The sequence below is a fragment of the Tupaia chinensis genome, unplaced genomic scaffold, assembly GCF_000334495.1.
Source record: "Tupaia chinensis unplaced genomic scaffold, TupChi_1.0 Scaffold144602_1, whole genome shotgun sequence".
Classification (NCBI taxonomy): Eukaryota; Metazoa; Chordata; class Mammalia; order Scandentia; family Tupaiidae; genus Tupaia; species Tupaia belangeri.
Window position 1 is genome coordinate 1,608,881 of NW_006204462.1, and position 13,719 is coordinate 1,622,599.

A 13,719-nucleotide genomic window follows, 5' to 3' on the forward strand; every position below is an offset into this window, starting at 1 on the left:
TCCCTCTCTCCCTCTTTCCCCCTCTGTCTCTCTCTGGTCAAATTAAAATAAATAAAGTTATATAAAATAATTTTTATTTTTTATTTTTTTGCTACAGGGCATGTGAGCTCTCCAGACAGACAGAGAAAGAAAGCAAGAGATCACCCCCCAGGGGGGATGGCCATGCCGCAATCCCTTCTCCTCCATTCTCTTGGAATCTTGGGCATGCACACACACACATACACACACACCCGGCGTGAGTTTAAGCCACTGGGTCTGGGACTCGAACCAGTCAACTATATGGGAGTTCAGCGACATAGCCATTATGCTAAATGCTAGTCCCAATAAAATAATTCTTCAAAAGAAAAAAAAAGAAAAATCCTGTCCCAGAATGGGAAGTTTTTACAGAATAGCAGACAATGCATTATGACAGACACCATGCATATTTTAGCAAGACTTTTGCTCATTTCACATTCATTTAAAATCATCAGCAGATTTCTGCGGGGTCCCATTCACATTTCTAAGCTCCCATAAATGTGTCACACACATCTGGGATGTGGTCAAATCCAATGCTCTTTCCCATCATACAGGTAGGCCTCCAAGCCCGCATGTCGCTTACAGCTCGGCTTCCTGCATGACCCAGCCAGGATGGCACCCATCGTCGTCCACCCGCAGGGCGTCCCCGTACAGGGGCTGTGCTGGAACCCTGCCTTAAACCCTAGTTCAGCTCTCTCTGGCCTTCCCGTGAAGCTTTTCATCTAACCAGTATTCCTGAGCACACATTTTGAGCCCAGCATCATCAGGTAATAAAGTCCTTACTCTAAAAGGATTTTTAATTTCCCTGCAAAAGTAAGTCTCATGTAGAGAGGAGACAACAGAATACATGGTCAGAGGTCAACATGAACGGAATGTATCAGAGGCTCTAAGACTTCAGAGAGAAGACTGATGTGAGCTGTAACGCCCACACAAGGTGGGCTCTGACTGAGGCAGTGGAAGGAGTGCACGTCTCAGGAGATGGAGGCGTGCCTAAGTACAGAGAAGGGACACCTCGTGAGATTATGAGCCACCTGACATTGGGTAGGAACAGGCGGGGGACTGGGCTGAGAATGCTGCCTGACAAGCTGAAGTGTGGGCTTTTTGAGCAAGGACATACCATGATAAAAACAGAGGCTTAGGAGCATCACTTTAGCTTTACTTACTGATATTTGTCTTTTTCTACCCTCGTGTCCTGGAATAGACTATTAAGGTTTTTCTCTTTCTTTTACCCCTAGGATTCAAATTTTAAATAGGAATTAGAATGTAAAAAGGAAAAATACTCTCCTCTACGACTCCAGGACCTTTAATAGATATTATCTTTTGGGGTTACTCTAAACATTAAAGGACACTGTCAATCTTAAAAAGAAGATTAAAAAAATAATTCTCCTAAATACTTACCCATCTGTTAATATGGAGTATTTGTACTTTGTCCCTAACTCCTTCAGTTTCATCCAGTCGGTCACTTTCTTTAGTACCTGAGGGAAGGTGTCAGCTCTGTCTACTTGATCCTGAGGATAGACAAGTAAAACCCATAAACCAGCAGTTCCTGGGCCCTGCAAGTACCCACCCCGAGGCAGAGGCAAAGGGACAGTACGGGAAGGGTATTCTGCGATGTTTAAGCTCCATGAGCTCCTTGGCATGGATCCACCTAAAGTTTCATTGCCGATAGCCAACTGTTAGGGACTGCTTTCGCCTGAAGCACATGATCCTCCCCAAATTAAACTTTAAAATCATCCCCAGTGGTTCTGTTTATAGACCTCAATCTAGTGGGGTTTCCAAAGTGAGAAGTGTGCTCTCTTCTTAGCTGAAGGCCACATCTCTGTATGCACACTCCGCACCCTGCCCAAACACACCAGTCAACACCACGCTTCATACCCTGTCCAGCCACACCAGCTGACGCCACACTCCACCCCACGTCCAGCCACGCCAGCCAACACCACGCTCCACCCCACGCCCAGCCACGCCGGCTGACACCACGCTCCACTCCATGCCCAGCCACGCCAACCGACACCATGTTCCACTCCACGTCCAGCCACACTATGCTCCACACCACTCTCCACACAACTAACTGCCAGGCTGACCTACCCAAAATAGAAATTTGATCCACCACCCTCTCACGTGTAAAAACCCTCTAAACTCTCTACCATTTGTCACCAGCTCAGACACAGCTGAGCCGCCCTGGGCTACTCAAAGGCCTGGCCATTCTCTGCTGGCTGCCTCCCCACCAAGGTCATCAAGCCCAGGTCTACCTCCATTCCTGTTGCACGATGTGCCCACAGTACCCGGTGGCACACTGACTTGTCAGTCTCCCTGACAGGCCGTGGCCCTGGTCTGTTCTGCATGTCGTCCTGACGTACAGAAACTGAGCTGAGGACACAGCCCGCCGGGACTGGTAATCCCCTGTCCCTTGGCTATGATACTGTGGTCCTCGAACATGTGTGGAATGAGCTAAGGAGGGAACAGGTAATTGGACAAAGACCTACACCACATCAGGACAGAACCAGAGCTCAGAGCTGAGTAGGAGCGAAGCCGTCTGTCAAGTCACCCTAAAGCGTGTCTCCAAAGTCAGCATATCAGCGCCTGGTCAGTGCTCCCCCTCACCAATGAAGGCACAAGAGTCACGGCAACTCCTTAAAAGGAGAGGCTAAGGAGACTGGTACCAGCTGTAACATCTACTTTTACATACATTTTCTAAGTATCACAATACGAAAGATCTTTACCAAACGAGGAAAGTTATCACACTAAACTGTTCATAACAATTTTTAGAAACTATAAATCTCTAATTACAAAATCTCTTTCAAACTCTACAAGAAAGAACACAGAATTACAACCTGAGTAATTCCAGTAAGATTGATGCAGAACTCAGAAAGCTGGGGGTTGATCTCGGGTCTCACGTACTGCTGAAATGTATCTTCCTACAAAGCAAAGAGACAGCAAGTTAACACACTGTGAGGCCAGACGCAGCACACACGGCGCCAGCTGCCATTCTCTACGTGAAACCGCACAGGTGCACTACTCCAGAATCCCCACTCACACGGTGCTCTGATTTTTTCTTTTGGAGAGGTTTTGCCGTAGAGCGCATGCGCTCGCCAGACAGAGAGAGACAGAAAGTGAGAAATTACCCCCAGGGGGGGATGGCCACGCCACAATCCCTTCTCCTCCATTCTCCTCTCAAGATCTTGGGCACAGATGCACACGTGCCCGGTGTGAGTTTCAAGCCACCAGGTCCGGGACGCGAACAGTGGTCGACTATACGGGAGTCCAGCAACATAGCCATCACGCTAGTTCCACGATGCTCTGATTTTTAAAAGACCATTTTTTCATGGTTTTAAAATATTTTAAGATAAAGTAAATGTCTAAAAAGCAAGCTGTCAAGACAAAATTTAAATGTTTTCCATAGTAGCTAAATGTTGATGATTTGCATTATAATATAAAATTATACAGCCTAAAAAACCTCTACTTCACAATATTTATTTTCACAATGATAATAAATATTTTGAGAGAATGCCACTCTGCAGTTTAACAAATAAGCTCACATTTTTGCTCCTGTGTTAATCCCAGATAGACTATTTTCATGTAACATTCAACTGAACTGCATTCTAACAGTCAAAATTCAACTGTCTGACAGACAGTAGTTAAGGGTTGACATTACTGTTTTGATAGCAACTTTTAGCTTCCCTCAAGCTTTCACACTGGCCTTTGTACTTCCGTGCCAACAACCCTAGTAGCTGTGCCCAGGCTTGGGTCTCTTAGTGCCTGTTCTCTAGCCAGCGCTCCGCCCCAGCGGCCACACGCACTTGCTTTCTGGGTACTAGGGCGCTCTCACAACCTGAAGACCTAAAGGCAGCAGGTGCTGGCCCCAGGCAGACATGGAGAAAAGCACATTCTCTGGTAGAGGTCCAAGAGCTGAGAAGGGGATGAGCTGGACAGCGGGTGGGTAGCTGCACAACCCCGCAGGGAACCACCCAGAACAAGTGAGCACGTGTGCCCAGACCCAGGGCTGGCCAAAACGGGGGACTGCCTCTTTCTCCTCTTGACTTAGGGAAGAAAGAAAGGAACTTCAAAAACAATTAAGCAGGCAAAAAAAAAAAAAAGAGAGACCAGCAGTTAGCGTAATGGCTATGTCGCTGGACTCCTACGTAGTCAACCATGGTTCAAGTCCTGGACCCGGTGCCTTAAACTCACGCCGGGCACGTGTGCGTGCATGCCCAAGATCCCGAGAGGAGAATGGAGAAGGGATTGCAGCGTGGCCATCCCCCCCAGGGGGTGATTTCTCGCTTTCTATCTGTCTCTCTCTGTCTTTCTGGCAAGCGCACGTGCCCTATAGTGAAAACCTCTCCAAAAACAAAAACAAAAACAAAAAAATGAACCAATTAAGCAGGCCACCCCCTAGTCTAGTGGTTAAGGGACCCAGATCTCACATGATCGACTGTGGTTCAAGGCCCAGCCTAACAACTTGAAAAGCACACTGGGTGTGTGCACGTGTGTGTGCCCGACCCTGCCTGGGCAGAGAGCTGGCGGAAAAGGGACTGCAGCAGGGTCGCACCCACGGGAGGTGCTCGCCTCCTCTCCGTGAGCCTCTCCAGTGAGCACACGCACCCTCGGGTAACTAAAAAAGCATCTGAGAAAATGCTTATATTTCCTAAGAATGAATTCTCTCTACACACTATTAAACAAGTGAACTTCACAGCCGTCTCCACTTAGCTGAGGGGAGTATGTTCAAGACCCCAATGGGATGCCTGAAACCGGGCCATACCTATGTGTGTACATGCTATATTTTTTCTTAAACTTGTGCTATGATGAAGGTTAACTTATAAAGCAGCTACACTAAGAGTAACAGCAACAACATAACAGGACAGGGCAGACGCCGTGGGAGACCAGAGAGAGACAAGGGCTTTCACGCTAAGGTAAACGGGTCTGACCTGTCTCAGGGTGACTCTGTCACTGCGCTGACAGGTCGCGTAGAGGAACAAGGACAGGACAGACTGGTCAGATGCAAATGCAGCAAACACAGACAGGACCTGAGAGGGTCCTGGCCTGAAGTCCCAGTGGCCCAGTCACATGGCTGCTCTGGTGTATTCTGAGGCTCCAGGAGTCCCTGACCTCTGACACGAGATAGACATGACAGAGTTCAGGACAGTGCCAAGGCTCATGAACTGAATAACGGAGCGTCTAGAGCTGGAAGGAGCTACTGTTTCCTGAGCTAAGGCAGGCTGAAGGCAGGCTAGAGTGAGGGCAAGTTCGACTGCAGACATGTGAAGATGACACTCAGATGTACTAGTGGAGAGGGCCAGTAAGCAGTCTGGGTGTGGGACAACTGAAGGTAGTTTGCATCAAGTTTCTTTCTCAAAGCTGTGGGACCAGACCTGCTCACCAAGGGATGGGGGATACACAGGAGGCAAGACTGAGCCTGGGGTGCTGTTAGGGAGAAGGAACTGGCAACGGAACCACAAGACGGGCCGGCCCAGTAAGGCTGACAGAAACCAAGATGTGCCAGCTGTCACCTCAGCACTGCGTGTCGAGGAGTGGTCACGTCTGCCAGATGTCGGCCAACATCAAAGATGGCGAGGAGCTACTCGGAGTGAAGGGGACTGAAGACACAGGCTCCACTTCACTGAGTGAAAACCACCACGTGTGGACTCAGGAGGTAATGGGGGAGGAGGCAGCACAGGGAACGTATGTGAAGACCAGCACCATAGCAAGGGGCAAAGGGACAGGCAGCTGGCAGCACCATGGGTGAGAGCAAAGTCCTCATGCTTGCAGTGTCTGCAGGTGATGGGACACCACAGGAGAAAGCAATAACCCTAACATCCTTGAGAGAGAAAGTGAACTTTTGAGAGATTATTTGCCTTCATAGGTGCCATTTTTTTCCTTTAATTTACTGACCTTTAATCCACTTTGGACAAGGAAATAATAGGAACTGGAATCTGACTGAGATTACAATGAGGACCAGCCCAGGTCCTGGTGGTGAAGGCGGCTGGATATGACATGGCCAACAGCATGACTCAAGTCCTAAACCCAGTGGCTTGAAAAACATGCCCAAAATCCAGAAGTAAGGTGCGAAGAAGGAGGTGTGATGTGACCGTGCCCATGGGGGTACTTTCTTGCTTTCCCTCTCTGTCTCTGTCTTCTCTTTGGCAAGTGCACAAGCCTTCTGGCACATTAAAAAAAAAGAAAAAGAAAAAGAAAGAGCTTCTGAAAAGCACTAAGAAACACCCACCTGTATAATTGCATCAAGTCTTGCTATGTTTACTCCCAGTGTGCGGGGCACATGGGGAAGCCACAGAAGTGACCTTACACTGCAAGATGGCATGGGAGAGGCTCACTCGGGTGTAGATGGCAAACAGTATTACTCGGGGCAGTTCCTGCTCCAGCTTCCTGCACTCACAATGCACTGACAGTTTCAAATGCATACCTGCTACATGGCATAAAAACTGAAGGCATGAGAGTCTTTTCCCCACAAGAGAAAAATGGCCCTTCCAGCTGGACGGGGACTCCTGGACTGCAGCCCTCAGAGGGCAGTGTGCACACTGGCACCAGCAGTGGCTCTCAACCTGGCCAGCAGGGAAACCAGCAGACGAGCGCTGACCAGCGCTGGCGTCAGGTCCCCGCCAGGAGCAGTGGCGGGGTCTCTGGGACTAGCAGCATCAGTTGTTTTCTATAACTCCCCGGGAGATCCTGAGGTCTGCCCTGATGTTCTAAATAAACCGAAAAAAAAAAAAACCAACTTCAGCTGGAACAGAAGAGCAGTTATCTGAGATCACTTTATTACAGCTTTGCTGTGAGTGAAGTTCAAAGTTTGCAACCCTGACTGAAATGGAAAACGAGGTCCCCACCCACCAGAACCGCTGCATGGAAGATAGAACTGGAATACAGGCATTCGCTTACGATCTCTAAGGTGTGCGTATTCAGCAGAACGATGGGGAACTCGATGATCTCGTGTGTGAACTCGGGCGGGTTGCCCTCCTCACAGGTGGCTTCAAAGTCAATGACGCAGATGTAGTCGTAGTAGCTGTCAGGACGGCCGCTCTCCTTCAGCATCAGCTTCTGCTTCTTGTAGTAGTTCTTCAGTCTCTTCCTGAGCACATCCTTTACTCCTCTAAGTAAAAGGAGAGTACACTCTGTGAGGCCAGCTTTGCTGTTGGGAACTGCACTCCTACTGTTGGTGCCAGGCTGCCCGGCAGTCCCATGTAATCCGGCAAAAGCAGCTAAAACAACCAGGAGGAGAGGAGGCTCATGGTCAGTTAGCAGAAAGTCGCCCAGAACAAAATGCTGAACACCAACATTTTCCTTCACAAACAGCTTTTCACTTTAGCGCATAAAGACATTTTCTCTGGACCAGCAGAGGGCATAGCAACTACATTGCTGGACTCCCATATGGCCGACCGTGGTTCAAGTCCTGGACCTGGTGGTTGAAACTCACGCCAGGGGACCAGCAGTTGGTGTGATGGCTACGTCGCTGGACTCCCATGTAGCTGACCACAGTTTGAGTCCTGGACCTGGTGGCTTAAACTCACACCGGGAGCATGTGTGTGCATGCCCAAGATCCCGAGAGGAGAATGGAAGAGAAGGGACTGCGGTGTGGCCATCCCCCCGGGGGTGATTTTTCACTTCCTGTCTCTGTCTTTCTGACAAACGCACATGCCCTACAACAAAAACCTCTCCAATAAAAAAAAGGAAAGGAAAGGAAAGGGGAAAAAAAGAAAACTCACGCCAGGTGTGCATGCCCAAGAGAAGGGGCTGAGGCATGGCCATCCCCCGAGGGGGTAATTTCTCGCTTTCCTTCTCACTGCTGCTAGCACACGAGCCTAAGGTAAAAACCTCTTATGTTAAAAAAAAAGAAAAAAGAAATTTTCTTCAGTATGTACTGTTATTTCAAACCACAAGCCTCGTCAGCACACGCCAACAGTCTACTACCTTATATACTAACAAGAGATATGCAGTATCAAACCTGGGATAAATACTGAATTAATCTGCTGGCCAAATGTCAAAATACGAAAATTAAAGGCAAACTGATCATGGTGCTATCTCTTGTCTTTCTTTTGACTTTGGAGCTTAGATAACTCAGAAAACCCACGTTATGCCAGCAGGTGGCGAGGTGGCAAGGTGCCCGACTTGCACATGGCCAGTCAGGCCACTTTCCCTCCATCTGTCTCTACTTCTCTCTCTCCAGCAAGTACATATACCCTATGGCAAAAAAAAACAAAAAACTTAAAGTAAGCCCATAGCTACCTGAAAGCATGAGGACCCTGGCATGCACAGCTGTCATCTGTGAGCTCCTTAACCTAGGACACTAACTGAGATGACCCTGAGAGCAAGCCGTGCTCAGAGGAACACTACCCTATTCAGCAGGTCCTTACCTATCGGAGGAGAATACGACTTTGGGATTTCCACATTATAGATCGCTTCGGAACATGCACTCTGTGGAGTGAGAGGAGGAAGCACCTACACAAGTGACAGTGGCTGGCAGTGGTCACCGCATTCTTCAACGCTATGGGCCTGCCCCATGGCACAGCAAGTGCCGCTGGGCGGAGGAGCCAGTGCCCCCAGGTCACCTGCAGCCTGACTCCAGCCCGAGGTGGGAGGAACATGCCAGGCGTACGGTCCTATCACCACAGTGGGGTGAGACATAGAGGAGAGGGATTGGGGGTGACCACACCCCACCAGGGGCATGCGTGTACTCTGAGCACACAGGTCCTCCCACAATAATTAAAAACAAAGCAAAAGCTGAGTCACAGTCAATGCTCTAGCATCCGCAGTGTCACCTGGCTGAACTCACACTGGCTTGAAACAGCAGATCAGGAGGCTGTGGCTGACAGCAGTGCCAAGGAGGCCCTGGGTCACACTGCAAATTAGCAACTAAGGGGTCAGCAAATATGTGGAGGTTAACTACATGATTCAAGTCCTGGACCCAGTGGCTTGACAAACACAATGGCATATGTGTGCCCAAAATCCTGAAAGGAAAATGGAGGGGAGGGAACTGCAGTATGGCCATCCCCCTGGGGTGGAGGGGTGCTTTCTCACTCTCTCTCCAGCAAGTGCATGTGCCCTATAGCAAGCTAAAAACAAAACAAAACAAAAATTTACCTTTATTTTCCTTTCCAAACCACCACTGAAGCACTAGAAAGGAACCCTATAAGTACACTGATAATAGACAAGTTAGCAGTTTCCTCTCAGGATCTTGGGCGCACACACACATACGCACCCAGCGTGAGTTTAAGCCGCCGGGTTCAGGATTTGAACCACAGTCGACTACATGGGAGTCCAGTGACATAGCCATTACACCAACTGCTGGTCCCAAGTTAGCTGTTTTAAAACAAAATGTTTAATTTGCTTGAGTTTTTTCCAAATTGCCAAGACTTAGGAAGGAAACTTCTAACCCTTTCATATCAAGGCACCTGAATGCCTCTGTGTCACGTGACAACTCAAAAGCCTCCCTTGTCCCTCTGTCCCCACATCCCATCTCTCCTCCTTTTCATTTGCGCCAAAAGGGCTGAAAAAAGGGCTGCAGGGGTGGGGGGCATGGGCAGGCAAGAGCAGAGACCAAGCTCCTGGGGACAGAAGCCTCCCAGCGTAAATACTCCCCACTCCCCGGCTCCTCCACACGTAGAGCTCCTACTTTGACCAGTTCCAGCTCAGAGCCTGCTCCAGGTCCTGTGGCCCTCGTGTCTATGGGAAATTGCACAGCCCTCAAATCCCTCCCAGCCTCGAGGATGGAGCATTGGTGCTGACACCCTACCTCCCTCGGCAGCCCCTGTCTGCAGATAGACAGGCTTCAGTGGCTCCCCGACGATGGCCGAGCAGGCTGCCAGTCAGCGCTGCCAAGTACATGGCTCCCAGAGCACTGTCCACAGAAAGCACGCAATCCTGACTGTGGTGCGGTCAGCTCATGCCCTGCAGACCTGGCTGTACGAGAGCTGAGAAAACGCAAGACCACACTGCAGAAGGCACACACGTAGGAGCCACATGCGTGTTTTTCTGAGTTCTTTGTTCCTAAAATACCCTTCCTCCCCTCTGTCTGGCACAACATGAACAACACCGTCCTGGATCCCGAGATGTGCTCTCCTGAGTGTCTCCGTGCTGTTCTGGTCAGACTCTAGACAGCACTGACACTATCCGTGAGAGATCCAAAATGGGTAGAATACCTGTGCACCTCTGTAACCTCAATGCCAGCTGCAGTGCCCAGAACTCAGCCCGGGCTTGCTGAGTGAACGCAGGGACATGCCTGAGACCTCTAACTCCCATCCAAACATCTGATCATCACACCTGGCAAGGATAGAAACTTTGTTCAGAAAATCTTCAGTAGGCTAGACTACACTTTTATAACAGAAAGCATGTGAGGAAAAAGAGACCAAAATTTTCTTCACAAATGATACAAACCACCAAGGGAAAAAAATAGATATATCTGTGTTCTAAAGATGAAATGATTAGTTTTTGCAAACTACTAAAAACTTAGGCACCCATACATCTCATTAAAGATATATCCACAGGTGGAACAAGCAGATGGCATAATGGTTACGTCACTGGACTTCCACAGTTAACCATGGTTCAAGCCCTGGACCAGGGGCCTAAAACTCACACCAGGGATGTGCTCATGCGTGCCCAAGATTCCTGAGAGAAGGTACTGCAGCATGGCCGTCCCCCCTGGGGGTGGTTTCTCACTTTCTGTCCTCTGTCTCTGTCTCCCTGGAGAGCATACTCACCCTATAGCAAAAAAATCACTTGAAAAAAAAAATCCACAGGGGCTGGCATTTGACATGGTTAGGGCACTGGACTTCCACAGGTCTGAATGCAGTTTGAGTCCCAGACTTGGTGGCTTGCTTTCTCTCTCTCACTGGTCAAATTTAAAAATAGCAATAGTAAAATTACATAAATAATTCTAAAAATAAAAGATACATGCACAGCTGACCGAGCTACCTTGCTTTCTGACTCAATGCACAGACACAATGTGTACCATTGCTGTGCATCAATTTTACTACCTAAGACCAAGAAAATCCCAGTGAGTCAATGATTTTTCCCAATTACTTAGTTTCAAACAAATCTTTATAAAAACAATACAAATAGACAGAAGAGTATTTTTAAAATATATTCAATCTCATTAATAAGATATCATTGCCCATCAACTAAATGAGCAATTAAAAAGAATTAAAAACACACTTGTTATGAGCTAGACATCCCCACACATGGCTGGTATCACTCAGAGTCTCGTTAACAGATCTGACTCAGCACCCCCATCCCATTAGCTAAAGGCTGACAGAGACCATCACACAGCACCCCAAGACTCACACCAATGGAATTAGGGCTGCTACACAAACGGCGAGGATGGCTCTCTATGGCAGGGTGGTGATTTTTGACTTTCTAGTGTCTAAGATTTTCTTAGCCAAGCATGTACTACTTTTATAACTGTAGCAAGTTCTTTCTAATCACCTGGTCTCCAGCTTGAGTTCTGAAAGTTTAGCCCTGAGTTCCTCCCTGCTCATTCTGTTAATGCAGCCATTTGCAATAGCAATCTCTTTGTAAACCGGGTCGCTGAAGTCGCCTGCACCGGAGGTAATCAACTTGGGTCCATTTGTTTCTTGGCCATCGAATCTACACCGTTGCTTTTTCTACCAAAAAAAAAAAAAAACAGACAGATATACAGTTTATAATGAGCACAAACAGCTTAGATTTAGAATCAAACTCGTGAGGCCTCTTCACATGACCTGTTTGATTACAAGAGCCCACTGCAGCAGAGGACAGACAGGAAGAAGAGAGTATTTCCCAGTGCCTTGCCCTGCCCTTCCCTGCCCTGAGTCTCCCCAAAGGCAATGAAGCTCCGAAGGGGCAGGTGCTGGAGTCAGGGCAACCCGGAGTCCCAGCGGACAGGCTACCAGCAGCTGGACCTTGGTAGTTACATTAACAGTCGCTGATCTTCAGTTTCCTATTACATAAAGTACAAATAAATGTCTTGAACAGTACTTGGCCATGGTAAGCAGCATGGGCAGAATTCTGTAAGGGTTAGCGAGTTCTGTATCTCAGGCTCCTAACAACTACATGGCTATTTTTTTTTTTTTTTTTTTGGAGAGATTTTCGCCATAGGGTGCGTGCACTCGCCAGACAGAGAAAGACATTAGAGACAGAAAGTGAGAAACCACCCCCAAGGGGGGATGGTCACGCCGCAATCCCTTCTCCTCCATTCTCCTCTTGGGATCTTGGGCACGCACGCACACATGCCCGGCGTGAGTTTTAAGCCATCGGGTCCAGGACGCGAACTGCGGTCAACTACGTGGGAGTCCAGTGACATAGCCATTACGTTAACTGCTGGTTCCCACAGCCACATGACTATTAACAGCTGTAAGTGTATGGGACTAGCAGGTGGTGTGGTGGTTAAGGAGCTGGACACTCCCACATGGTCCACTGCAGTCCGAATACCAGACCTGGTGGCTTGCTTTCTTACTTTCCCTCTCTCTCTCTCTCTCTCTCTCTCTCTCTGTATCCTGTGTATTCTCTGATCAAATTAAAATGAATGATTAAGTAAAATTAAATAAATAATGATTAAAAAAAAAAAAAAAACAGCTGTAAGAGTAGGGTTGGCCCTATAGCAGAGTGGGTAAGCTGCCACAGCGCCAGCTCCCACATGTCCGACTGTGGGGAGAAACGTGCTCTGTGGGGCTGTGCGCCCTCAAGCCCCCAGGGAGTGGAGAAAGGATGAAAGGACTGCAGGTGGTCACACCCCAACGGGGTGCACCTGCTCACTTGTATGCTCCCTCTCTCCTTCTGGTGAGCACACCTGCCCTCTGGCGCTAATATAAGAAATTGGTGGGACCAGCAGGTGGCACAGAGGCCAAGGCAGCAGGGTTCCATATGGCCAACTGCCTGGTTTAAATCCCAGACCTGGCAGCTTGAAAAATCACACCAGGCACATGTGCATGCATGCCCAAAATCCTGGGAGAATGAAAGAAGAGACTGCAGAGTGGCCATGCCCCAACATGTGACACCCCGGGCAGTGGTTTCTACTTCCCTCTCTCCGTATATCTCCCTGATGAGCACATGCACCCTATAGCAAACTACCAAGAAAAAAAAAATAGGGTAAAATGACATCACCATCACAGGCTGTAGAAGAAAGCTTTTCACAAGTAACACCATGAAGTTTATAAATAACCCATTTTCCATTCTAAGTAAGCTCTACAAAACTTCCTAGTACCCAACAGCAAAGGAGAAAATGTAGTCAGTTTCAAGATTCACAATCTCCAGGCCAGCCGGTGGCCTGGTGGCTAAGGCAGCTGGACCCCACATGGTCGACCCTGCGGTTCACTGACAATTTAAGAAACATGCCGGTCATGCACACCCAGTCAGAGGGAGACACGGAGAAGGGATCATGGCGTGGCCACACGGCGTGGGGAATGCTTGCTTTCTCTCTCTGGCGAGCACCTCTACCCTCTGACAAATTTAAAAAATTCATCATCTCTGATGAATTTTGTACTTACAAAAGTTATTCAGGAAAGCATATACTTCTAAAACACAGAATCACTGTATCTTTTTTCTTAAATCAAAATCCTTAAAAAATGACTCGACTCTAATCTCAACAAAGGTAGTCCCAAATTTCTAATCTGTCAAATTCCAATGATTCATTTATAAGTCAATTACTTTCCACATGCAATGTTAAAATATTAGCTATGAGGCAGGAGGTGGTTAAAGTGCTGAATCCCACAGAGGTAACTCCAT

General features: G+C 48.2%; 1 protein-coding gene across 3 annotated transcripts in view; it reads right to left on the minus strand.

The window, feature by feature from the left end:
• ERI1 (exoribonuclease 1) overlaps positions 1-11,643 on the minus strand; it is a 20,243-nt gene extending 8,600 nt beyond the window's left edge. Inside the window, exons 1-5 of one of the 3 annotated variants that reach the window (XM_027767756.1) lie at positions 11,443-11,518; positions 10,161-10,281; positions 6,904-7,114; positions 2,847-2,930; positions 1,414-1,523 (exon numbers count right to left, since the gene is read on the minus strand). In XM_027767756.1, the coding sequence (XP_027623557.1) occupies positions 1,414-1,523; positions 2,847-2,930; positions 6,904-7,056 (347 nt within the window). In that variant the 5' untranslated portion in view covers positions 7,057-7,114; positions 10,161-10,281; positions 11,443-11,518. Of the gene's footprint in view, positions 1-1,413; positions 1,524-2,846; positions 2,931-6,903; positions 7,224-10,160; positions 10,282-11,442 lie in introns of all 3 variants that reach the window. The other 2 variants (XM_014583705.2, XM_027767755.1) reach the window with 2 other exon arrangements.
• Between the last annotated feature and the right edge of the window lie 2,076 nt (positions 11,644-13,719).